This window comes from Chanodichthys erythropterus, chromosome 20 (assembly GCF_024489055.1).
Source record: "Chanodichthys erythropterus isolate Z2021 chromosome 20, ASM2448905v1, whole genome shotgun sequence".
Classification (NCBI taxonomy): Eukaryota; Metazoa; Chordata; class Actinopteri; order Cypriniformes; family Xenocyprididae; genus Chanodichthys; species Chanodichthys erythropterus.
Genome location: NC_090240.1, coordinates 12030315 through 12055780, shown reverse-complemented (window position 1 = coordinate 12055780; position 25466 = coordinate 12030315). Strand labels below are relative to the sequence as shown.

Below are 25466 nucleotides of genomic sequence, written 5' to 3'. Positions count from 1 at the left end.
TAAAATACAGTAAAATACTTTGTAAGAAGTCTACATGATGACAAAAATGCAGCCTCTGATTGGTGCTTACTCAGTAGTTTGCCCAGACTTTTCAGAACAGATGTTAAGTTTTGGAATAGTTTACCAATTTACATAATGCTCAAACTATTACTGAGCAGCAGCCCCCTATATTTATGATTTACAATCAATTGATTAATTAGTTAGAAACTAGTTGCTATGAATACAAGTGCCATCAGTTGTCTTCTTATGAATATTATGAAAAGTCTTATGAAAGTCAGTATTGCTGATGCAAAGTAGGCCCTTTGTTACCAAACACCAAGTAACTAAACTAGGATACAACTATGAGTCATTCGCAAACTGTTCAACATTAAACTGTTGGTTACTTTAAAACTAAAACTTTTATACCTTCATATAGGAGATCACAGGGATATGGGAATATTTGATCTGTTAAAGCCACAATATGTGCATTTGCCACTAGAGGTCTCTTATCCTTAATTTTGTGGAATCATGGGTTGTGTTGTCTTCACGTCTACAGCCAGTGGAAAAGAATCGGGATGGGACAGAAATATGTTCATGGATGAGATTATTACTTTTACTGTGCTAATGAGAGACGAGCGCGACATATCTTGAGTGCAGCGGAACTTTTATTATGCCACAGTCGCCACTATCTGCTTTTTTCAGGCTAGCGTATGTGGGGTAACGCAGCATTGTTTATCATATTAGATACATTTGTGTGTTGAAAGTTGTTATAATGCTACTCTGCGTTCACTTGGCAGGTGCTATGAGACAATTGTTGCACACTGCAGTAAGCTAGATCAATATTAGTGATGCTTAAACATGGTAATCGCGGTAACAAGAAGCTATGTAACATGATTAGTTTTCTGTCAATGAATTAATCCAAACAGTTCCTCATCTGTCTAATAAAACATATGTTTTATTAGACAGATGAGAAATATAATGTGTCTTTGGTGTTTCCATGGTTTCTGCAAAATAAAACCAGAACCTGAGGGTAACACGGGTATGATGTCATTGACAGGTGACACACAGCCACAGTGCATCGCCTATCAATTGTGTCCTGGTTAAAATTGCTTATTTCTCTGGATTTAAGCATTCTTTTTCTTTTTTCAAATTCCCAACATTTGGGATTATGTAAATACACATGTCAACAAAATATATTGTTCTAGTGTGTGAGTGTATTACACACACACACACCCACACACACACACACACACACACACACACATATATATATATATATATATATATATATATATATATATATGTATATATATATATTTATTTTATTATTTTTGTTTTTTTCATGCTCCGTTGTAAAAGTATTTTTCAGTATTTTTAAAATACAAAAATACAGTAGTTTATTTTGATACATGGTATGGCTGCTGTATTTTGTAGTTTATTTTGATACACTTAAAATTAAGGTATTTGGGATTTTATTTTAAAATACATTTTGATGTATTTTTGCCCAACCCTGTCTATATATAAATATACAAATCATTTCAAAGAATACCACAATGCTACCATGGTACATGTAGCTAGCTAGTATTTTGTTTGCGATGCCTGCTAGGTAAATAAGGGTTAGCTACAGTGTAAACTTACTAATTACACCAACATTGTTTTCTGTGAAACCTCAGTGTGTTTGGCGTGCATTTAATTACACGCACACACCTTCTCCAGAGGGTTGATGATGAACCTGTTCTGCAGGATAAGCGTCTCTTCGCTCCGAGGTGTGACGCATGCGCAGTGTTTGATTCGTTTAAAGAAATCAATGCACTAATTCACCAGGACTAATATGTGAAAAAGGAACTGAACCGCACATTTCACCTGTAAGTATGATGGAAAGGCTGGATTTAAAACAGTATTGCTTTTGTTTAATTGCTAATGTACGTTAGACTGGGCCGTTTTAGAAGGAAAAAAAAAAACGAAAACAATACGCAATCTTTGAAGAGCATCTCAAGACCGTTGTGTTCTGTTCTGTTTTATTCCCTTGCTCAGTCTTGGTATTTTGAACAAAATAAAAACGCGTCACACGTACACGCCCGCGCACCTGCGTCTTTAACATTGCAGTGATGATGTCAGCTGATCCTTCGGGTTTTCTGCTCCGTATCCGTGTGAAAAAAGGCAACGAGTAACGTAAATCAGCTGTTTACATGACACAGCTCTGATCTCCGAGTCACGGATGTAAATACAGATGGAAGAAATTAGTCGCGTTGACTGGGCTGTTTAACGTTGCGCATCTCGCCGGTTTGTTTTGATGTTGTGTCTGACGAAAGAAAGCCCATGCGGATGTAACTTATATCAGTCGACACTGATTATTTTGAGATCTTTTCGGAGGTGATCTGTAACTCTACAGTGATGTTGTGAAGGGGAGCTGATTCATCCAGACAGCGCCAGCTCTTCACTTACATTTCCTGTTTTGTATGGTATGATGTGTTTTATTATAGCATATCGACTAATTTTCATGACAAATTGTATTTTCTAGATATCGCCTGTAGGCAGCAGACGATGCTGTCGATATTAGCTAAACGAACATATACCAGGCCTTCATTGCTGTCAGTGAATAAACGATGGAGGGAGGCCTGTGATATTATGTTATACTAGAAGTGTTAAATTCTGATTTCAGATCAGTTTTGTTTTACAATTTTGTGTTATATGGCGAAATTAGTGCAGGGCTCAATGTCAGAGGTCATTATAGTTATAATAAAACGGACAGTTTACAAAATTCATTTAAAAACTATTTTCTTTTAATAAACATCAAGATTTTTTTAATGCATTAGTGAAAAATGTATATTTTAGCTCTGTAACTAGTCTTTATTTTTTAACTATTTAAATTCGCTCTTAGTTCATTTGAAATGGTCCTGTGTTGTGACATTTTTAAAAAATGTGACAATTTTTTTTGTGTCCAAATGGTTTAATTAAATTTATAAATTAGCAAATTACTTGCATATATTCTCTTTTTTGAGGACCAAGTCTGTTTTAATTCATTTTTAGAGAATTTTTGGAGGATGATTGCAAAAATGTCAATGTGGTGTAACCGTAAAAACTTCATAATAATTCATCTTGTTTAAAAAAGGTGAAATTCTCAATAAAAAACACTTGAAAATAGTTCCAAATAGGTTGTTTTATATTACATCTTTAATCAGCATCATAAAATAGGGATATTAGACTATAACCCCTCCATAACAGAAATAACTTGCAATAACCCTAACCAGTTACACCATTTGACATTTCAGTTTAAAATCAAATTTGACAGGCATTATCATGGACACCTATGTAAGCACATGGCCTTGAAGGGAATATTTTAAAAAGTTAATACTCATGTCACATCATGGTCTTGCACAATTTGAACAAAATGGCTCCTTGAAAGGTGGTTACACCACCTTGACACTTCAGGAATTTGACTTGAGTCACATGATTCCCCAAATTCATTATAATATTCAGAACAATGGTGTTCCATTTACTTTTATTTTCTGAGAATTATTATTGAGAATTTCTTTATTGAGAATTTCACCTTTTTTAACAAGATGAATTATTTGGTACAAAGTTTTTATGGTTACACCACATTGACGTTTTTGCAAACATTACCCTAAATATTCTCTTGAATCAGACATTTTTGACTTTGTCCTCAAAAAAGAGAATCTATGCAAGTTATTTTGCAAATATATTTCGAAATTTTAACCCTTTTAAATTTAACTAAACCACATGGACACAAAAAAGTAGTGTCACATCATTGACCCAAATATGGTCATAAATATGGCATACCTGATACATGTAAAAAGAGAAGCAAAATGCTGTGTAAAAATTGTTTTAGGTGGAGAGTTGTGTGTCAGCTACCCATAATTATGTACATAAACATGCAGTCAAACTAAGGCAAATAAAAGTAGCTAATAGATCAACACTCGGCAGAAAAATCCTGTTTATCCCGGATAAAACTCTAGAGCCCGGGTGGCCAATCCTTCTCATGGAGATCAAGTACATTTATTTATATACAAAAAATGTCGCCGTTTGGATTTAAATAGGCAAATGCTTAAGAGTCTATGATTGGATCATTATTGCTGTGATTATTGTTTCTAGCATGTTATATGTTTGGCAACAGCTCTTTTATTTCATTTAATTTCTGAAACAACCATGTCGGCATGTCCACGATGACATAGCCAAGATTCAGGCTCAAAGTGTGAAAGAATGGTTGAGAGGGAGCATGAAGAATCATTTTCACACATGAATTGGCATCTCTGAGTCAAGACCTTAAATTAATTGAAATCATCATTGTTTGGGATATGTTGGAGTAGACTTTACAGAGTGCTTGACTGTTGCATTGTTAATACAAGATCTTGACAAAATGTGTGTGTGTGTGTGTCCATTTCTGGGTTTTGGCCTATAAAAATATGTAATCCTTGCAACACTCTGTATGTCAAAGAAAATAATTGTGCTATAAATTTCCAGCATAATGAATGCAGAACTATGCTGAATTTCATGTCCCTGTATTGGTGATTTCAGGTAAATCATGTACACTCCAGCAGGCGATACGGGAGTGACAGTGGTTGAGAAGGATGCGGCTCTGAACAGTGCATACTCACCTGTGGACTACATGAGCATCACCAGCTTCCCAAGACTACCGGAAGATGATGTTTCAACCGATAACACCCTAAAATCACGCAAAGATGACGATAACTTCCTCAGTGAGCAGGACACGGGTAAATGCATTTGATCATAGATTGTCTGATTAGGCCCTGAGGGGTCACCCATAACTGCTCGCTCCACATCGTGCCCTGAATTCTGTCCTGTCTCTCCATGTAGAGCCTGATCTGTTTCTGAATTCAGCCCGACTGCAGCGGCTGCCCTCTTCTGCCTCTGACTTGGCCAGACATGACATCTCTCCACTGAGAGAGACCACCAGGGACCCGCTGGCACAGGATTGCGCGTGCACACGTGATGGTCTGACCGTCATCATCACTGCCTGCCTGACCTTTGCCACCGGGGTCACCGTGGCCCTCATAATGCAGATATACTTCGGAGACCCACAGGTGCTGTGAATCACACAGGAATAAAGAGATAAATAAAAAATAAAAGCTGTTCATTACATAAAGCCTTGTTGGTTAAGCACTGGTTTTAAAAAACAGAGTTGTATGCCTATTTAATTAAATAAATTATTGTTTTAATCATTTTTATCTACATGTTGCCAGGGTTGGAAGTAACTATATGTAGTTAGGATTTGGTATGGTTGGTAGTTTTATTAGAGTGTTGATGAATGTAAGCAAGATTGGTAGTTAGTAGGGTGGGTCATTTTTGTCAGAGTGTTAATCAAAGGTAAACTGGATTTATATTTGGTTAATTGGGTAGTTTATTTTACAGTGTTAATCATCGGTAAACAGAGTTTATAGCTAGTTAGTTGGGTAGTTTATTTTAGAGTGTTAAATAAAGGTAAGCAGGGTTGGTAGTTGGTTGGGTGGGTCGTTTATTTTAGAGTGTTGATCAAAGGTAAACGTTTATAGTTGGTTAGTTGGGTAGTTTATTTTAGAGTGTTAATCAATGGTAAGCAGGGTTGGTAGATCGTTGGGTGGGTAGTTTATTTTTATTTTAGAGTGTTAATCAATGGTAAGCAGGGTTGGTAGATCGTTGGGTGGGTAGTTTATTTTTATTTTAGAGTGTTAATCAATGGTAAGCAGGGTTGGTAGATCGTTGGGTGGGTAGTTTATTTTTATTTTAGAGTGTTAATCAATGGTAAGCAGGGTTGGTAGATCGTTGGGTGGGTAGTTTATTTTTATTTTAGAGTGTTAATCAATGGTAAGCAGGGTTGGTAGATCGTTGGGTGGGTAGTTTATTTTTATTTTAGAGTGTTAATCAATGGTAAGCAGGGTTGGTAGATCGTTGGGTGGGTAGTTTATTTTAGAGTGTTAATCAAAGGTAAACGTTTATAGTTGGTTAGTTGGGTAGTTTATTTTAGAGTGTTAAATAAAGGTAAGCAGGGTTGATGGTTGGATGGGTAGTTTATTTTAGAGTGTTAATCAAAGGTAAATGGTTTATAGTTGGGTAGTTTATTTTAGAGTGTTAAATAAAGGTAAGCAGGGTTTATATTTGGTTAGTTGGGTAGTTTATTTTAGAGTGTTAATCAAAGGTAAACAGGGTTGATAGTTCGTTGGGTGGGTAGTTGTTTTAGAGTGTTAATCAAAGGTAAAAGGGGTTGATGGTTGGTTAGTTGGGTAGTTAATTTTAGAGTGTTAATCAAAGGTAAACGGGGTTGATGGTTAGTTGGGTAGTTTATTTTAGTGTTAATAAAAGGTAGGCAGGGTTTATATTTGGTTAGTTGGTTAGTTTATTTTAGAGTGTTAATGGTAAACATGGTTGGTGGTTGGTTAGTTGGGTAGTTAATTTTAGAGTGTTAATCAAAGGTAAACGGGGTTGATGGTTAGTTGGGTAGTTTATTTTAGTGTTAATCAAAGGTAAAAGGGGTTGATGGTTGGTTAGTTGGGTAGTTTATTTTAGAGTGTTAATCAATGGTAAACATGGTTGGTAGTTGGGAAGTGTATTTAGAGTGTTAATCAAAGGTAAGCAGGGTTGATAGTTCGTTGGGTGGGTAGTTGTTTTAGAGTGTTAATCAAAGGTAAAAGGGGTTGATGGTTGGGTTAGTTGGGTATTTTATTTTAGAGTGTTAATCAAAGGTAAACGTGGTTGATGGTTAGTTGGGTAGTTTATTTTAGTGTTAATAAAAGGTAGGCAGGGTTTATATTTGGTTAGTTGGTTAGTTTATTTTAGAGTGTTAACCAACGGTAAACAGTGTTGGTGGTTGGTAGTTGGGAAGTGTATTTAGAGTGTTAATCAAAGGTAAACAGGGTTAATAGTTCGTTGGGTGGGTAGTTGTTTTAGAGTGTTAATCAAAGGTAAACGGGTTTGATGGTTGGTTAGTTGGGTAGTTTATTTTAGAGTTAATCAAAGGTAAACGGGGTTGATGGTTGGTTGGGTAGTTTATTTTAGAGTGTTAATCAAAGGTAAACAGGGTTGATAGTTCGTTGGGTGGGTAGTTGTTTTAGAGTGTTAATCAAAGGTAAATGGGTTGGATGGTTGGTTAGTTGGGTAGTTTATTTTAGTGTTAATCAAAGGTAAACAGGGTTGATGGTTGGTTGGGTAGTTTATTTTAGAGTGTTAATCAAAGGTAGGCAGGGTTTATATTTGGTTAGTTTATTTTAGAGTTAATCAAAGGTAAACAGGGTTGATGGTTAGTTGGGTAGTTTATTTTAGAGTGTTAAGCAAAGGTAAGCAGGGATGGTAGTTGGGTGGGTAGATGTTTTAGAGTGTTCATCAAAGGTAAAAATGGTTGATAGTGGGAGTAGTGTTAAAGGTAAACAGGGTTGGTAGATTTTTTTTTTTTAGTGTTAATCAAAGGTAAACAGGGTTGATAATTGGTAGGGTGGGTAGTTTTTTTATGCTGGGTTGGTCATTTTTTTTAGAGTGTTAACCAAAGGTAAGCAGTAGTTGGTGTGGTTGGTATTTATTTGTTTGTTTATTTGTTTGTTTTCTTCAAGCTTTTCTATGGACCTGTGAGGCAAATTAGCATATGTTCTATTTTCTATGTACAACGCATATGTACCACATTTTTGGGTGCCTTTCTGGTTTTAGTGAATGATGCCTCAAATTGATTTGCTCATTGAGAAAGGTGTGCTATTACTGTTCTGTCCAATGAAATGTATAGTTTTTTGACTGGTGTAGGATAAATTCCAAATTCTATTCCAATAGAACTTTTACTTATTTTTTACTTCTTTTCTCAGGTGTATAATCAAGCTGCAGTGGTGACAGATGTGGCCCGCTGCACGTCTCTTGGCTTTGACGTTCTGGGCAAACAAGGGTCCAGTGTTGATGCTGCCATAGCCGCTTCCCTCTGTCTGGGCATCATCCATCCCCACACCTCAGGCATCGGCGGGTACGAGCACTAGTTCTGTCTTTAACAAGAGTCTTTTTTATTTTGTGAGGGAAACTTTAAAGGGATGGTTCATCCAAAAATGATAATTGGTAAACAGAATCTAAAACATGCTTGTGTGGTGGAGCTACCATTGACCATATTTGATGAGCTCTATGAAAGTGCGCTGATCAATGTGAATAAAAATGTAAATTAAATCTGTTTATCATATGAACCGATCATGCCTCTTCCAAAATCTTGGATCAAACTGCTCCATTCATATGGATTACATTTACATATGAAAGCATGTAAAAGTTTGATGTAATGGATGGTCAGTGGATCATTTGTGTGTGAGTAAATGATGACAGAATTACCATTTTTGAGTGAACTAACCTTTTAAAGATTACAAGCTAGAGAAAAGTAGAAACAGGGTTCCCACTAACATGGAAAAAACATTTCATGGGATTTCAAAATTGCAAAATATAATTTATTTATTTTTGCTCTGCTGTAAAATATTTTAAATATCTCTATGTGAGTGTTTGCAAGTAAAACTTGCTCAGAAATCAATGTGAAATTGTGTACTATGTCTCCCTAAGTATAACTGTGTAAATATTATTTCAAAAGTCTAGCCAGAAATCTTTGTTAAAGGATTTTTTTTTTTATTTATTTTTTTTTATCCTTATGCATTAAATCACAAATAACTGGAAAGGTCATGTAAATTCAATGGTCAAAAATTCCAGGAAGCATAAAGAAGGTTTTATAAGTAGGCATGTGTGCAGGGATAGAGAAATTGATTTTGTGGGTGAGTCATCAAAAACAGTAAATGACTTGCTTTCTTCACAGTGGTGGCGTGATGCTCGTCCATGACATGCGAAACAATGAGAGCCGGATCATTGACTTCCGTGAGACGGCACCCTCTGGTATTCACGAGGACATGATGTTGAATCTTAATCAAAGGGTAATGCTTTATTTTGATCTGCTTTCATCTTGGATTAATGTGTGCCATATGATGATGATAAAAATCCGAAGAAAATTAATAAGTGCACGTGTTTTCACAAACACAGTATCTGCACTGTGCTTGTTCTACAGTCACTGATGTGTCTCTTTCCCTCTGTTAGTCAGGTCTGTCAGTGGCTGTTCCAGGCATGCTCAGCGGACTACATCAAGCTCATCAGCTGTATGGAAGGTACTCTCACACAGCATGTAGAGTTGTGACTATTGGCATAAAGTTTGGTCTGCACTTAAGCTTATTTTGACTAGGAACCGCCCACTTAGGCAGAAAGAGGCTTGCACATGTAAAGCAACCAATCTCAGGTTACTTTCAGACAAACAATGTGTCCTAACCAGGTGAATCATATCCAGATTCCAGTGAGAGATACTTTTTCTATCTGCACTGATCAAAATTACAGCCAATCAGGAACATCGAGTGAGCTGAGGAACGTAAAATAGATGCATGAAACACATTTCTCCAGGTGGCTTCTTTTTAAAGTGCCCATATTATGCTCATTTACAAGTTAATGATTTTATTCTTTGGGATCTCCTAGAGTACATTTACATGATTTAAGTTTTAGAGTTCAAAAAACAACATATTTTTCCAATACTGTACGTTGCTGCAGCACCTCTTTTCACCTTCTGCCTCAAATGTTCTGTTTTAGTTCCTGTCTCTTTAAAGCCCATCCTTTCAATTTACATTTCAGTGAATGACACGCACAGGCCAAAAAACAAAAAACTGTTTAGTCTAGGGCAAAATATGAAAATATGTCAGTAAAACGCATTTCACATGTACACACAGAACGAGCATGAGAGCCTTTTTTTTGTGCTGAGCACCGTCATGAGTTTAATAACACTTGCAGCGTGAATCACAGTTCATATCAGTTCAGAGCAAGCATGTTTCAAGTTTTTATGGACATATTTCATCTACTCTAATGCTATAAATATATATGTGCATTATACAGTGGTATGTCTGATCATGAACACGATAACACAATGGATTACTTAAGTAAATAAAACTTTGTTGTCATGGGGTTATATTTAAAAAAAAAAATACAGCAAAGTTCCCCCAACTCTAATTTTTTCTAATTTTGTTGTAGGTCTGTGTTTTATTAATCTTGTTTAGGCAGAGCTTCAGACTGACGGCAGAGTAAAGTAACTTGCATTGGCCGAGAACCGCAGAGAGGCCGTCTGACTGACATGTAAAACAACCTATCACAGTTCGTTTTGTTCTGCATCATGTTAAGGGGCGTGAAAATGTTAAGTCGATGTCGCTACGATAACAGACCGGCGTGCATCTAATAAATGATTTATTCAAGAATGTTGTGCAATTTTACTGCAACAATGGTGCTGCAAACTTCACATACTTTTTTTTTTTTTTTAAATCCTGTGTTTAGTTGATCATGGTAAGTGCTCGGTTTTTCTTTTCCATGAGGGGGTTTGGCTTCACAAAGGCTTTGTTTCCTGGTGGTTTATTGATAAAGTCTCCCTTCCAACCCGCAAGGTGGGTCTTGTTTAGGTGGGTCTTGTTTAGGTGGGTCTTGTTTAGGTGGGTCTTGTTTAGGTGGGTCTTGTTTAGGTGGGTCTTGTTTAGGTGGGTCCTGGAATGGGAAGGTTTGGGAACCCCTGGCTTAGAGCGTGTTGGAATTGTAACATTTGGAATTTTACCATAATGGGTTTTCAGCTTCCGAGGCTTTATGAGCAACTGTAAAACGTATAATATCAGTGCTGTTGGTCTTGGAAGTCCATGCAGTGCCCTTGCAGTGAAAAAACAAAACAAAAAAACAGCATCATCTCAAGAGAGAAGAATCACTAACCCAACTGTTTTTTGAGGACAGTCCAAAGCAGCCAGTAGGCGGGCATTATACGAATGTGTTGCATGTAACTATGTCACAGAAATAATAGAAGAACTGCAAACAGGGCGTTTCAGGCAGGTGTTTTCTGTTCAAAATCTGTTCATCCAGTGTTTAGAAATCCACATGTTCGCAAATGTCACGTGATTTCAACGTGCATATTTAGCAACAGTTTCAAGTTGGTCACACATATTCGCCATGTTGACCATCAGAAAGCTGCTTTGTTTGAAAGTGACTTCTGTGTGAGCTGTGCTTCATACATCGCTATACTATTGACAGTAGACAATGGACCTTTTTTTGCCTGTGAAAACGGCATGTTTTAAATTATCAGAATTTAAAAAAAAAACAAACTTATGAACAGTCTTAAAGAAAAACTATGAGCTTGCTAAATTGTAAGACTACTCTAGGCATTTTATCCACCTGGGGCTGGTTGCATAAACCACTAAGACTAGTCTTACAAGTTAGTCATCAAATTGTTTTGTTCATAACTCTAACTTAAGTCAGTTACATAATGTAGATTGTCCTAATTTGATACTAAATAGTAAGATTTGCTGCCCCTTGACTAACTTCTAGTGGGTCGTACTAGATCTTAAGACACTGTCTTAACATAATGGCTATGTTTATGCAACTGGCAGGAAATGAGACTTCTACTTGTGGTTTTGTGATATTGAGGTTAATTTTTAAGTCCTATACAGTAGATCATATTGTGCACCCACTTGAAGTTGCGCACAAACAAATAGTAGACTTCTTAGTGAGAAATAGAGTTATTTTTCATATTTTTATAAATTTTATCAACAGCTTCACATTGTAGCATGTTCCCTCTCCTCTAGAATGTCATGGAAGGATGTCATCACTATGGCTGCAGATGTGGCAAGGAATGGATTCAACATTACGCACGAGCTGGGTGAGCACACAACACACGTGACACAGTAGGGCTGTTGTCATAGTACCAAAAGTTTCAGTAGTCTGTGCCTATACCAGTAAGATTTTGCAGTTCTCTGTACTTATTTCGGTACCAGAGTGAAAACTGTTGAATTAAGTACTTTAAATATGTTTGTCCTGTTTTTTCTTATCCGTTGGTTTTAACTGTTTCAAATTCCTTTGCGCATTTAAGTCTGCCTGTAGTTAATAATTTTATCCCTTAAAACTCACCAAAATGACATATTATTTAAACGTTTTTCCTATGAAAATAATTTCTTTATGCCTTAAAATAGCTTGAATGCAATGCTACAGCCTTGCTTCATTTAGTATACACTGCTATGAATATGCAAATTAGCCCCGCCTCCACTCACTCACACCAGCTCAGAAATCCACTCGGTCAACTTTACTGTAGTAAACACTGCACAGTGGCAAGTGGAAATACTGGTTTAATTCAGCCATATATGTTTGAACCAGAAACTGATTCAGAAGAAGTGGAAGAGTGAATTATACAGGCTCATCTCAGTAGAAGTATCAGAATGGCAATGCTTTTTATGAATCACTCTCTACAACATCGGACGCATAATATGAGATGATAATATACACTATATTGCCAAAACTTTTGGGACGCCTGCCTTTACATGCACATGAACTTGAATGACGTCCCATTGATCCGTAGGGTTTAATATGGAGTTGGCCCACCCTTTGCTGCTATTATAGCTTCAACTCTTCTGGGAAGGTTTTCCACAATGTTTAGGAGTGTGTTTATGGGAATTTTTCACCATTCTTCTTGAAGCGCATTTGTGAGGTCAGGCAGTGATGTTGGCGAGAAGGCCTGGCTCACAGTCTCCGCTCTAATCCATCCCATAAGGTGTTCTGTCGGGTTGAGGTCAGGACTCTGTGCAGGCCAGTCAAGTTCCTCTACACCAAACTCGCTCATCCATGTCTTTATGGACCTTGCTTTGTGCACTGGTGTGCAGTCATGTTGGAACAAGAAGGGGCCATCCCCAAACTGTTCCCACAAAGTTGGGAGCATGAAATTGTCCAAAATGTCTTGGTGTGCTGAAGCATTAAGAGTTCCTTTCACTGTAACTAAGGGTCCAAGCCCAATCTCTGAAAAACAACCCCACACCATAATCCCCCCCTCCACCAAACTTTACACTTGGCACAATGCAGTCAGGCAAGTACCGTTGTCCTGGCAGCCGCCAAACCCAGACTCGCCCATCAGATTTCCAGATAGAGAAGCGTGATTCGTCACTCCAGAGAACACGTCTCCACTGCTCTAGAGTCCAGTGGCGGCGTGCTTTACTACTGCATCCGACGCTTTGCATTGCACTTGGTGATGTAAGGTTTGGATGCAGCTGCTTGGCCATGGAAACCCATTCCATGAAGCTCTCTACATACTGTTCTTGAGCTAATCTGAAGGCCACACAAAGTTTGGAGGTCTGTAGCTATTGACTCTGCAGAAAGTTGGCGACTTCTGTGCTCTGTGTGCCTCAGCATGCGCTGACCCCGCTCTGTGATTTTATGTGGCCTACCACTTTGTGGCTGAGTTGCTGTTGTTCCCAATTGCTTCCACTTTATGACACCACTAACAGTTGACCGTGGAATATTTAGTAGTGAGGAAATTTCACAAATGGACTTATTACACAGGTGGCAACCTATCACGGTAACATGCTTGAATTCACTGAGCTCCTGAGAGCGACCCATTCTTTCACAAATGTTTGTAGAAGCAGTCTGCATGCCTAGGTGCTTGATTTTATACACCTGTGTCCATGGAAGTTATTGGAACACCTGAATTCAGTGATTTGGAGAGATGTCCCAATAATTTTGGCAATATAGTGTACATCATATACATAATTCACCCACTATATATTCCTAAATGTACATGATTTTTCATATCAACAGAAAAATATAGCATGATTACCTGGCCTTTCTTTAGACTCCCCTGCCTCGCAGTATTGTAATTATATGCTAAAGAACGCCCACAAGTTAACATGATTGGTTACAACATGTTTGTGATGGTAGTAAATGGGGGGCAATTTCAGACCGTGATTTTGGGACTGTCTTTGGTTTACTGCAGTTGTAAGGAGAAAATACTCAGCAATGGTGTTGACTGATGAATTTGCACATGGTTTGTATTAAAACATATTAAAAACACTACATGTAAACAACATTAAAAACTTGATTTTCACCACGGGGGGTCTTTAAATACAGTTTGCAATACAGTGCGGACTATTCTGACTAACTGACTGACTAGCACTTCTGATTGGCCATTGCCTTCACGCGTTCAACAGATATGATTGTGGTTAGATACATTGCTCAATGCTTGTTCAAACAAGTGTTAACAGAAACCTTTGATGCTTTTAAGAAAAGTAAATGTGTGAATTTTTTGTTTTTATGTTGACTTTAAAGCAGTTTGGTGTAAGTCCCTTCATCTTTCCACAGCTGATGCGTTGTCTAAAGTGAAGGAGCAAAATGTTTCGGATGCATTCAGAGATCTGTTCCTGCCTAAAGGTCAGGCTCCACTCGCGGGACTTTTCACTAAACGGCTGGATTTAGCTGCAATTTTGGACAAGATTGCAGCCAATGGAATCTCAGAGTTCTACAATGGGAATCTGACTCAGGAAATGACATCAGTGGTATGTCTCAAGTGTTACTTTAGTATTATTTATATGCTATTATAATATTTATTAATATTTTTCATTTTTAATTTAAATGCTTTCAAGCACTGCCATTTTAACCATTTTGCAGATAATTTAATTGTGCTACCAATAACTAATAGCACAGAACATATTATAATAGTTACATTATTATGTGTTTTTGTGACCAGGTTCAAGCTAAAGGAGGTGTGCTGACAGAGGATGATTTCAAAAACTACTCCACTATCATAGAGAAGCCACTGCAAACTCTTTACCAGGGTAAATAATACCCATTTCATGTCAAGTTTATACTAAGCAGCTGTAAAAGACCCTATAGGTCTTTAAAATTTTGTCTGTTGCAGTTTATTACTTGATTAATTGCAGTAGTTTAGGTCTCTGTTGACCTTCACAGCTGTGAAGCAGAAACTCCAAACTGTAGAGCAATAAAAACTTCTGCTTTAGCCTGTATCAATTTCTTTAGTGCACAATTATTATTGCTATTTCACTTCTCAGAACTGGGTGGACAAGAATTGCAGGTGGAAGTTCAGCAGTATTTTGTAAAGTACACAATAGTCATTCTTAGGTAAAGATATCTGTATGGAAATTGACTGAATTAAAAGTTAAAGTAGTCCATTTAAAGAAAATACTAAAAAATATGATTTTGTCATAATATTATTAATATTATTTGGATTATTTTGCTTACCCCATTGGCAGATTATTTTGCTTGTTTTAAGGAAAAATTTTGACTTATTTTTCTGAAAACAAGACAATAGTTTTTTACTTGTCTAGAAAATGCTTCTTGATTTAAGAATTTTTTCCTATTTTGGACTGGAAACATTTTTTTGCAGTGTCAGCTATAGACATTCCCTTATCTACATACACACACTTTACATTTGCATGTTTAGCTTAAATTTTAATTATATGCATAACCAATTTGCTCCCCTTACTCATAAAAAAACAACTCCAAATTCATGTTCAAACCACATGGCACAAAAATGTTTAATCTCTTTATCCAAAAGGCTTCTTGCATTACAAAGTTGATGAGTTGATTATTGCCTTATGAAAACACATTAGTTATATTTAGACTAGACTACAGACTGCCTGTCTTTTCTTCAAGTCACTGATGGCTCATTTCTCCAGTGAGATCAACACCTGTCTCGACAGTCTTAAGTGTTTCAGCAGTATTTTAATTGAAAGGTTCACAGTGCTTTGCCTTACATTACTCTGTCAGGCCACCAGGTGTTTGTTCCTCCTCCACCCCATGCGGGAGCCGCCCTCCTCTCCGCGCTCAACATCCTGGAGGGATTTAACATCACAAGCCAGGTGTCCAGGAGCCAAATTTACCACTGGATAGCTGAGGTACTACAGCGCTTTAACTCACTTCACATTACGTGTGATTTATTGCTTATAACAGTGATATATTTGTACTTAATAATCAGATTATTGTCTGTTTGCTCTTTCCAGTATGTATTTTGCGCTGACTAAAGAGTTTCCTCTTCTATTAGATGCAGGCTTTTACGATATGCTTTACTCTGTGTTAACATCTTTTTTTATACCTAGGTTAAGTGAATTTATGAGTTTTTGCCTAGTTGAGCTGGTTGTGATTGACACTGTGAGTTGGAAAACAAAATTTGAGCTGATTTACAATCAGTGTGTATATATATAATATATATTAGTATTTTTAGGAGATTTTACGGTACTAAATTATAGTAATGCAGAAGTTATAATCCATTTATTCACTTTTTGAGCATGAACCTAAAAAAAAAAAAAAGGAAATTTCCAACTTAAACTTCATAAATCTTGAATGCTTTGGAGCACAGACTTATATTTGGTTTCTTTTTAAAAATGACACTTGGCAGATTATTGATGCAGTGAAAAAGTGATACAATTTTACATTTAATGTTATGAAAAATTAACAAAGATAGCATTTTCAATTTTATATGAAAAACATGTTTTACTCTAAAACTGTGATAAAATCAAAGCCATAAATCTAAACAAGCTGTGTTGCAAATTTGAGGTTGATATCTCAAAAAATTAGCTTTCAGTAAGATTTTGTTTGTGCGCAGTACCAAATGTTTCCACTAAATGAAATTCGTCTTCCATTCATTTCCAATGCGCTCATTTTTGACTGCGAACAATACAAGTGTGACTATTTTTTTCAGGACCATTTAACCTTTTCAAATCATGATTTTTTTGTTTGTTTGTTTGTTTGTTTGTTTTTTTTGCTCACAAAGCAAGTGCCAAAACCTGAAATAAAAAAACTAAACGTAAATTTTTTGGGGGGTTTTCAAAATTGACCAAACAGCATCAGGGCTAATATTGTATTTTATTTCAGTTGATTTTAAAATTGTTTTTAGTAATAACCCTGGTGCACAGCAGCGCTCAGGCTCATGTAATATTCTTTAAATATTCCTGTCTGTTTCATTTGCTCAACATGTAGTCAATGAAGATTGCATTGTCTCAAGCCAGTGGACTGGGAGACTCCATGTTCGATTCCTCTGTTTCTGAGTTGGTGGCAGAGATGCTAAGGTGAATATTGAGCCAAAATTATTCAAACAATAATTACACTCAAAAAATGTTTTCTAATTGTGTGTGTTTGAGGCAGTGATCAGTTTATTCACAGTAATTTTCTCTTTTTTGTTTCAATGACATTGGCTTAACATTCACTGCCTTTGACAGTAAAACCCGGGCCGCTGTTCTCCGCCAAATGATCAGCGATTCGCTTGCGTCACCCGCCGAACATTACGTCCCATCATACGAGGTGCAGGAGGGTGCTGTTGCCAGCCAGCTCATGATCATGGGCACTGATGACTTGATAGTGTCTGTTATGAGGTGGGTTACATTACAAGGCTGTAAGAGAGTGTTTTTATATACAGTCAAACCAAAATTTATTCAGACACCTTGAACGTTTCATTCATTATTACAGTTTATTCACTATCGTTTAAAAAAGGGTAATACAATGTGACAATATTTCAGAGTTAAACTGTGTCAGAAAAAAATTGGTAGTCCACAGTTTGAAGATTTTTTGGGTATAATATGTCACAGTTTACTTTTATTTTGCTATTCTCACTTACATAAATGAACTATAGTGTCCTGCACCTACTACTAGTAAAAATATATATAAAATGTCTGAAAAAATTTTTGTTTGACTGTATGTAATGCCCTATAGTGTGCAGTCCAATCCTAAGTAAACATAGTGACATAGGATCACTAGACACTTACAGGTAAGTGTGTTGAAGCTGGAAAATAGCCCTCCAGAAGCAGGATTGGACATCCCTGACTTATGCTAAACAAATTGTTGATTTACATTCATGAATAATTTAATTTACACTTTGTTCCTAGTTCGCTAAACCGGCCGTTTGGAAGTCGTATTGTGACTCCCTCTGGGATTCTCCTTAACAGTCAAATTCTGGACTTCTCTTGGCCCAATAAAACCCATGGCTCAGCAGCATTCAATCAGGTACGCTAGGATGCCTACGCATGGCAAAAACGGGCACACGCTTTACCAAACCTTGTAATTTCGATTTTGAATGATTTTTATTTTCTGCATCCATTGATTTTTTTTATTTATTTTTTTTTTGTAATTAAAACGTCATCCTGTTTTGCCATTTGGTTTAAAAGGTGCTGTAACTTCTATAATAAACTGACAACCTTAAAAACCTTTTCCATAATCGGAGGTAAATATATAAGATTTCGAATGTTTTTAAAATAAGTCTCTTCTGTTCACCAAGGCTGCATTTATTTGATTAAAAATAGAAAAAAAAAAAAATTAATATTGTGAATATTACAATTTTAAATAACTGTTTTCTATGTGAATGTTGTAAAATGTAATTTATTCCTGTGATCAAAGCTGAATTTTCAGCATCATTACTTCAGTCTTCAGGGTCACATGATCCTTCAGAAATCATTCTTATTTGCTGATTTGATGCTGAAGAAAAATGTATTATTATTATCAATGATGAAAACGGTTGCATCATTTTTTTTTTTTTTTGTCAGGATTCTTTAATGAATAGAGAGTTCATAAGGACAGCATTTATTTGAAATAGAATCTTTTTTAATAATCTTTTGTTAATTATTTTTTGTCACTGTTGATCAATTTAATGCATCCTTGCTGAATAAAAATATTAATTTCTTCCTACTGACCCCAAACATTTGAACAGTAGTGTATGTTACAATAGCTTTCTATTTATAACTTTCTATTCATCAAAGAATCCTGACAAAATCATATGCAACTGTTTTCAACATTGATAATAATAATAAATGTTTCTTAAGCATCAAATCAGCATATCAGAATGATTTCTGAAGGATCATGTGACACTGAAGACTGCAGTAATAATGCTGAAAATTCAGCTTTGATCACAGGAATAAATTATATATTTATATTATATATTATTATTATTAAAATATATTCATATAGAAAACATTTATTTTAAACTGTAATTGTCACGGTCAGCAGAAGACTGAAGACTAGATATAAAAACGTAAGAGGGTTTTATTAATCAGAGATGGTAGGTACAACAGTGTGTATAACACACACAACAACCAACAGTGAACTGAGAAGAAAACGGAACTTAAGTACTGATTCAAGCAAGATAATTAATCAAACACAGATGAACTCTACAAACTCATAATGACAGTGACCATAGCAACTAGGAAGTGGAATACAAACAAAAGAAAACAGAAACTGAGGAAATACAAACTAAAAGTCCAAGAACTGAGCTAAACTGAACATAATGGTGACCGTAATTATATTTCACAATATTACTGTATTTTTTTAGTTTTTATTTTAATCTAATAAGTGCAGCCTTGGTGAGCACAAGAGACTTCTTTTTAAAAACATTTACAAAATCTAACAGATCCCAACCTTTTGAATGGCAGTGTATATGAAGGTGCCACAGTGTCATACACACAAATACATACTTTCTCACAAGGGTAGAGTAAGGGAGCGTTGTTAATCGATTAACAGGTTTTTACCATAGTATTTTTAGACTTTTACTGTTAAAGGGTTAGTTCACCCATAAATGAAAATGATGTCATTAATGACTCGCCCTCATGTCGTTCCAAACCTGTAAGACCTCCGTTCATCTTCAGAACACAGTTTAAGATATTTTAGATTTAGTCCGAGAGCTTTCTGTCCCTCCATTGAAAATGTATGTACGGTAGACTGTCCATGTCCAGAAAGGTAATAAAAACATCATCAAAGTAGTCCATGTGACATCAGAGGGTCAGTTAGAAGTTTTTGAAGCATCGAAAATACATTTTGGTCCAAAAATAACAAAAACTACGACTTTATTCAGCATTGTCTTCTCTTCTGGAATCCTTTCAATTGAATTGATTCCATTGAATCCTTTCATCTGTCGGCGTTGGTAATGCACTTTTACGTCACCGTGGTTGTTTTTGGCGATTAGGACATCCGCGACATGCACACTTACCCACCATTTTAAAAAAATATAGCAATACCAAAATACAAACAATGTAGAATAGCTTGAATACAGCGTGCATCTCCCTCAGACTGTAAACAAAGCTCAGGCGCACCGGATAACACGTCAGCAGCGTCTTACATCAGCAGCGTCACTGCGGAGTCGTGAACCACACTCCGGAGCAGAAGGGGGCGGTAATGCACCAATAAGCTAGATGCCAACCGCCATAAAACAGGAAAGAAGAAGAAGCAGCAGCGGAGTTGTGAACACGGATTGACAATAGACCCGGAAGAGAATACAATGCTGAATAAAGTCGTAGTTTTTGTTATTTTTGGACCAAAATGTATTTTCGATGCTTCAACAAATTCTAACTAACCCACTGATGTCACATGGACTACTTTGATGATGTTTCTATTACCTTTCTGGACATGGACAGTATACCGTATATACATTTTCAATGGAGGGACAGAAAGCTCTCGGACTAAATCTAAAATATCTTAAACTGTGTTCTGAAGATGAACGGAGGTCTTACGGGTGTGGAACGACATGAGGGTGAGTCATTAATGACATCATTTTCATTTATGGGTGAACTAACCCTTTAAGATTACAATAATTTTTTCAGTAAGTGGTGTCTGTCACGATTGTAACATGCTGCATGTTATCATCAGCGTAACAGCGTTGAGCCGGGCAAGAGGCCGGCCTCTTTCCTGACGCCCGTGGCCGTGAGGCCATCCTTAGGGCTGTGCGGCACCTACATCGCCCTGGGCTCCTCTAACGGCGACCGCGCCCTGAGTGGCATCGCTCAGGTCAGTCCTCATTGCTTTGTAGAAGTACTCTAGCACATTTCTTTAAAGTACTGACCTTAGTGACTAACCGCTTATTCTGGTGTGTTTTTGCAGGTTTTGATTAATGTTTTGTCATCACGCAAAAACATGAGTGACAGTGTGTCGTACGGGAGACTCCATCCTCTCATCCAGAACAACACCCTCCTGCTGGACTGTAAGTTAAAAAACTATTATATTACTACATAATAGTAATAGTCTGTACATTTATTTAATGTAAAAACAGTAATACTGTGAAATATTATTACAATTTAAAGTAACTGTTTTCTATTGTAATATATTTTAAAATGTAATTTATTCCTGTGCTAAGTAAACATTTACATATTTATGTGCTAAATAAAAATACCCTGCAATTGTACTTTTGGTATTCTTAGTCTGCTAAATTGGAACACCTAATTTTGTACTTGATGCACTTTAATAGTGCGGAAGTAGTGCTGGGGTCCAACTAAAGATATACTTTATATGTCAATGTATTTGAAGCATACTTAGTATGAAATAAATGTATTTTAAATAGATTTTGGCATAGGTATTTTTTTTTTTTTAACTAGGGTCCACATTAATTCTTCTTTTATCTGTCCAGCTAATTTTCTGGAGGCAGATGTGATGTCTCTGATACAGAAAGGCCATGATGTGCAGAAGGTGGACATCATCTCGCTGGTGGAAGGAACCCGCAGGACCAACGACCTGATCATCGGCGTGAAGGACCCGCGCAGCACCGACGCCTCTGCAATGTCCATGTCCATGCCCTAGATTCACACACATTCACACACTCTGGAGTTTGTAGATGGTCGCAGGACTGTACTGTCATACTGTTTGTGCACTAAATGGACTGGTTATGAGGTTGTAGAGCACAGAGTAAAGCGAGTAAACACTCCTGTTGATAAGGAAAATAGATGGAAATGAACCACAAACACAGAGAAAAACAGCTTGCATGCGCACATGATAATGACAGCTTGTGAAAGGCAGTAAGACTGCAGTGTTTTTCGTTATTTACCTAAAGATTTCAAGAACTACACTTCATGACACTGCTATGTTATCACACAAGACAGGATTATGATATAGTTTGAGCATGTAAACTGCTCTGACACATACAGTACCTGTCAAAACATTTGGACATAACTACTCATTATTTATTGAGGCATGAGAAGTGATGAGAAAATAGAGCTGCACGATTCTAGCTAAATTGACATTATTATTTTATATGATTCTAAATGGACAACTAAAATACTCATTTACTAGAGGTTCTGACAAAATGTTAATTTAGCTGTAGTCTGTTTAAAAATATTTAATTAATTTGAATACTTCTTTTAATCGGTTGAATGAATGATTCATTAGGTGCGTTCAATTTGAAGTGGCGCTGCATGGATCGATCAGTGTCCCGAGATCAAAGTATCCCGAGAGCCATTAGAGAGTAGATGGCTCGGTATGCTTTCGAATCGCTCTCGCGGTACTTTGATAATATACACCGATCAATCTGCGCAGCGCCGCTTCAAGCCGAACACACCTAATGGCTCGCTCAAAAAGACTTCACTTATATTATTACTGAATGAATCAGTGTTTTTGAAGAATCTCTTGAATGAATGATTCAATGACTCGCTCATGAAGAGTTCACTTGTTTCATTACTGGACGAATTGGCTTTTTGAACAAATCTCTTGAATGAATGATTCAATGACTCACTCATAAATACTTCACTTGTTTCATTACTGAATGAATCAGCAGTTTTGAAGAATCTCTTGAATGAAGGGTTCAATGACAAATACATTTAAAAAGTCTCTTGTCGCCACCTACTGGTGTAAAGATGTAACTGATACAATATTTTTTGAAGCGTCAAGTTAATTTCAAAAGATGATTTGCTCTATTTTGATCGCTACCGTAGACATCAGTGTTTATATCAGAACTATAAACTTTAATCCCAGTACATTTGTGATAATTTGAATTATTGTAACAGAAATAATGATAGGGTGTGGTTAGAAAGGCAGATTGTGAAGCTTTTTCAGACCTTAACATGACAACTGCTGTCTGGATCAGCAGAAGCACTAATGCAGATTTGAAAGTTTGCTGTGATCAGAGGTTTAATAGATGCAGGCGAATCACTGTCATTTAGGAATAAAATTGCATTGGTGTTTGAATCGAGATTGTGATCTTTTAACGATTAATTGCGCAGCTCTACCTGAAAATGTTGAACAACTCTAAATATTTAAGCGTATTCCTTTATCCAGAGTTCAGCTTAGCTCACTACTCTCAAAAAACTTCATCATGGGATGCTTACAAAATGATCAATAAACCATACTGAAGATGTTCCAGGTATGCTGGACTCATGTTGTCTGCTTTCCCTTCACACTCCACTGGATTTATAAGAAACATACTCATTAAAGTGTGTCCAAACTTTTAACTTGTACTGCATATTTCAGTAAGTCTGTTTTTATTTATTACTAGTTCCTTGAGGATTGAGTAGGAATATGCCTTATGCGAATGACTCCAGGGGTAGAAAAAGGAAAATGGAAGGATTTTTTTCATGTCTTGCAAGGTCTACTGATCTGAAGTCTTCATGAAGGAGTAGCTTCACAAATATGTGTAGCTGTTAGGCCTGCATGAAGATTGAATGAAAGTGAAGTTGACATTCTTGCATTGACAGACAGTGTACTGCAAATGCTACTGTTTACAAATTAATTGTGTTGTATATTATTTATTGATTATATTAGAGGGTTTGGTGGTAACAAAATGGTAAATATATAGTCTTGTTTTATTAGCCAATCAAAAGGGAAGTTACCTATAATGAATGAAGCTAAGAGAAGATCACTTGTAAAATATGATAAATAAGATGGATTTTCCTACAGGTATGTGTGTCATAGCCTTTCATAAGCAATTTAATATATGCTATAATTGTTATTTGGTTCAACCGTTTTTATTTTAAATTGTTAATGTCAGTTTGCTGATGTAATTTTAATTAATTTTCTCTTTTATGTGGAAACAGTGAAATTCATGTCTTGAATGTTTGCTACGCACATAATTTTCTTCTGCGAGTGAGAGACAATCAGTTGACTTTATGACAGTGATTTTAGTGATTTTTTTTGTTGCCACAACTGATCATAATTGCACTGTAACAGCGTTACTGTTGTGCTTAGTAGCTTTACAATGAGAGTGACCAGGATGAAGAATAAATATTTATATGTAGTGTAGGTCTAGTTTCGTTGCATTATTTCCAAGCTCATTGTTTTGGTGCTCCTGCCTCCTGTTGCTTAACCCTTGTGCGCTCTTCGTTTGGGAAGTACACTCAGGGTCTTTGGGGTCTCCACAGACCCCAGGCAACAAAATGTAATTTTTTAACAATATAATTGTTTTTTTTTTTTAAACAAATGTAATTTTACTCTGTTTATTAATGTTTTTACTCAACATTTGTACAGTTTTTGGAGGATTTATCATATTTTTAACAACTTTTTATGTAAAATTCACTTTATAAAAGGCCCAGATTTCTAACTTTCATTCATGGGGATAACATGAATAATTTGACATGGTTTAGTGTAAGATTTTTGCCCATCTTTTGGAAAATGCAGATTTAAAAGTAAAAAAAAAGATCACTTTTACCAGTAGATGGCTGCAGAGCTCCACTATTTGCTATGTGCTATTTGACTGACTGAAAGATATCTTTTCACAAGTATTTTTCAGTTGGATTCATATCACAATTATAACAATAAAAATTTGTTTAGTATTTTTGTAATAAAACAAATCATTTTTTCAATATTGTTACATTATGATGAGACCCCACTTAGAAAATGGACAAAATTCATCCTCAAAATTAACATTTTTGAAAAACGTTTTTTCAACACAAAAAAAAAAAAAAAAAATGCTAAACTTTGACAAAAAGTATTTTTTATTGTCATAATTGTGATTTCATAATATTTAGATATAAATCCAACTGAAAAATACTTGTGAAAAGATATCTTTCAGTCAGTCAAATAACACATAGCAAATAGTGGAGCTCTGCAGCCATCTACTGGTAAAAGTAATAGTTTTTTTTTACTTTTACATCTGCATTTTCCAAAAGATGGGCTAAAATCTTACACTAAACCATGTCAAATTATAATTTATAATATAATAATATAAGAATATATTCATGTTATCCCCATGAATGAAAGGTAGAAATGTGGGTCTTTTATAAAGTGAATTTTACATAAAAAGCTGATTTTGCATAACAAAACGAAACATTTATTTATTTATATAAATTTAAAATATATGATAAATCCTCCAAAAACTACACAAATATGAAGAAAAACATAAATAAACAGAGTAAAATTACATTTATTTTTTATTTTTTTTTAAACAATTATTTTGTTACAAAATTATATTTTGTTGCCTGGGGTCTGTGGAGACCCCAAAGATCCTGAGTGTGACTTTTTTTTTTTACACTAACATAAAAACAAGATATCACTCCAATTGTTTTTTTTTTTTTTTTGTAGATCTAGAAAGTGTTAACAACTGTAAAAAGTTTCATGTTACATATTGGACAAAGGACATTTTTTTTTTTTTTTTTTAAATTTTAGCAAATGTCGTTTGGGGTCTAAAAAGACCCTCTAAGGGTTAAATATGCTTGATTTGCTTATGCAAGCTATCACTAGAAGGACTTGTATAGATATAAATTCTCCTAAAATTAAATTATTTTTAAATAAATGGGCCCCATAAAGGCTCAGAGAGTTAAACCTATCACTGAACATAATTTAAAAACGCCACGGTCTAATGAAAGCGAAGTAATTGAGAAAACTAAACGCCCAGACAAAAAGAAATGAGATGATAAAACAATGTAAAAAAGCTCTTCGTTATGGACTCATAAATTACTAAGAAACTACTAGTGTAATGCATTAAAACATTTGTTAATTTCATGTAACGTATAATG

At 35.8% G+C, this 25466-nt stretch overlaps 1 protein-coding gene across 2 annotated transcripts; it reads left to right on the top strand.

Moving 5' to 3' along the window:
- The first annotated feature begins 1728 nt into the window (after nt 1-1728).
- LOC137009523 (glutathione hydrolase 7) lies at nt 1729-23746 on the top strand. 2 transcript variants are annotated; one of them, XM_067371812.1, is made up of 16 exons: nt 1729-1844; nt 4516-4712; nt 4816-5042; nt 7782-7933; nt 8753-8867; nt 9028-9095; nt 11583-11656; nt 14119-14312; nt 14504-14591; nt 15544-15671; nt 16753-16841; nt 16992-17144; nt 17655-17772; nt 20401-20538; nt 20632-20731; nt 21155-23746. In XM_067371812.1, exons 2-16 carry the CDS (start codon nt 4523-4525, stop codon nt 21322-21324), a joined length of 2004 nt encoding a protein of 667 aa, XP_067227913.1. In that variant the 5' UTR covers nt 1729-1844; nt 4516-4522; the 3' UTR covers nt 21325-23746. The 2 variants fall into 2 exon arrangements, with proteins under 2 accessions (XP_067227913.1, XP_067227912.1); XM_067371811.1 differs by lacking the exon at nt 1729-1844 and adding an exon at nt 2048-2441.
- Nucleotides 23747-25466: the final 1720 nt, after the last annotated feature.

Coding starts and splice junctions, on each gene's coding strand:
- LOC137009523 (XM_067371812.1), top strand. CDS start 4,523: ATGTACACTCCAGCAGGCGATACGGGAGTGACAGTGGTTGAGAAGGAT. Junction 4,713..4,815: donor CCTCAGTGAGCAGGACACGG/GTAAATGCATTT, acceptor CTCTCCATGTAG/AGCCTGATCTGTTTCTGAAT. Junction 15,672..16,752: donor TTTACCACTGGATAGCTGAG/GTACTACAGCGC, acceptor CTCAACATGTAG/TCAATGAAGATTGCATTGTC.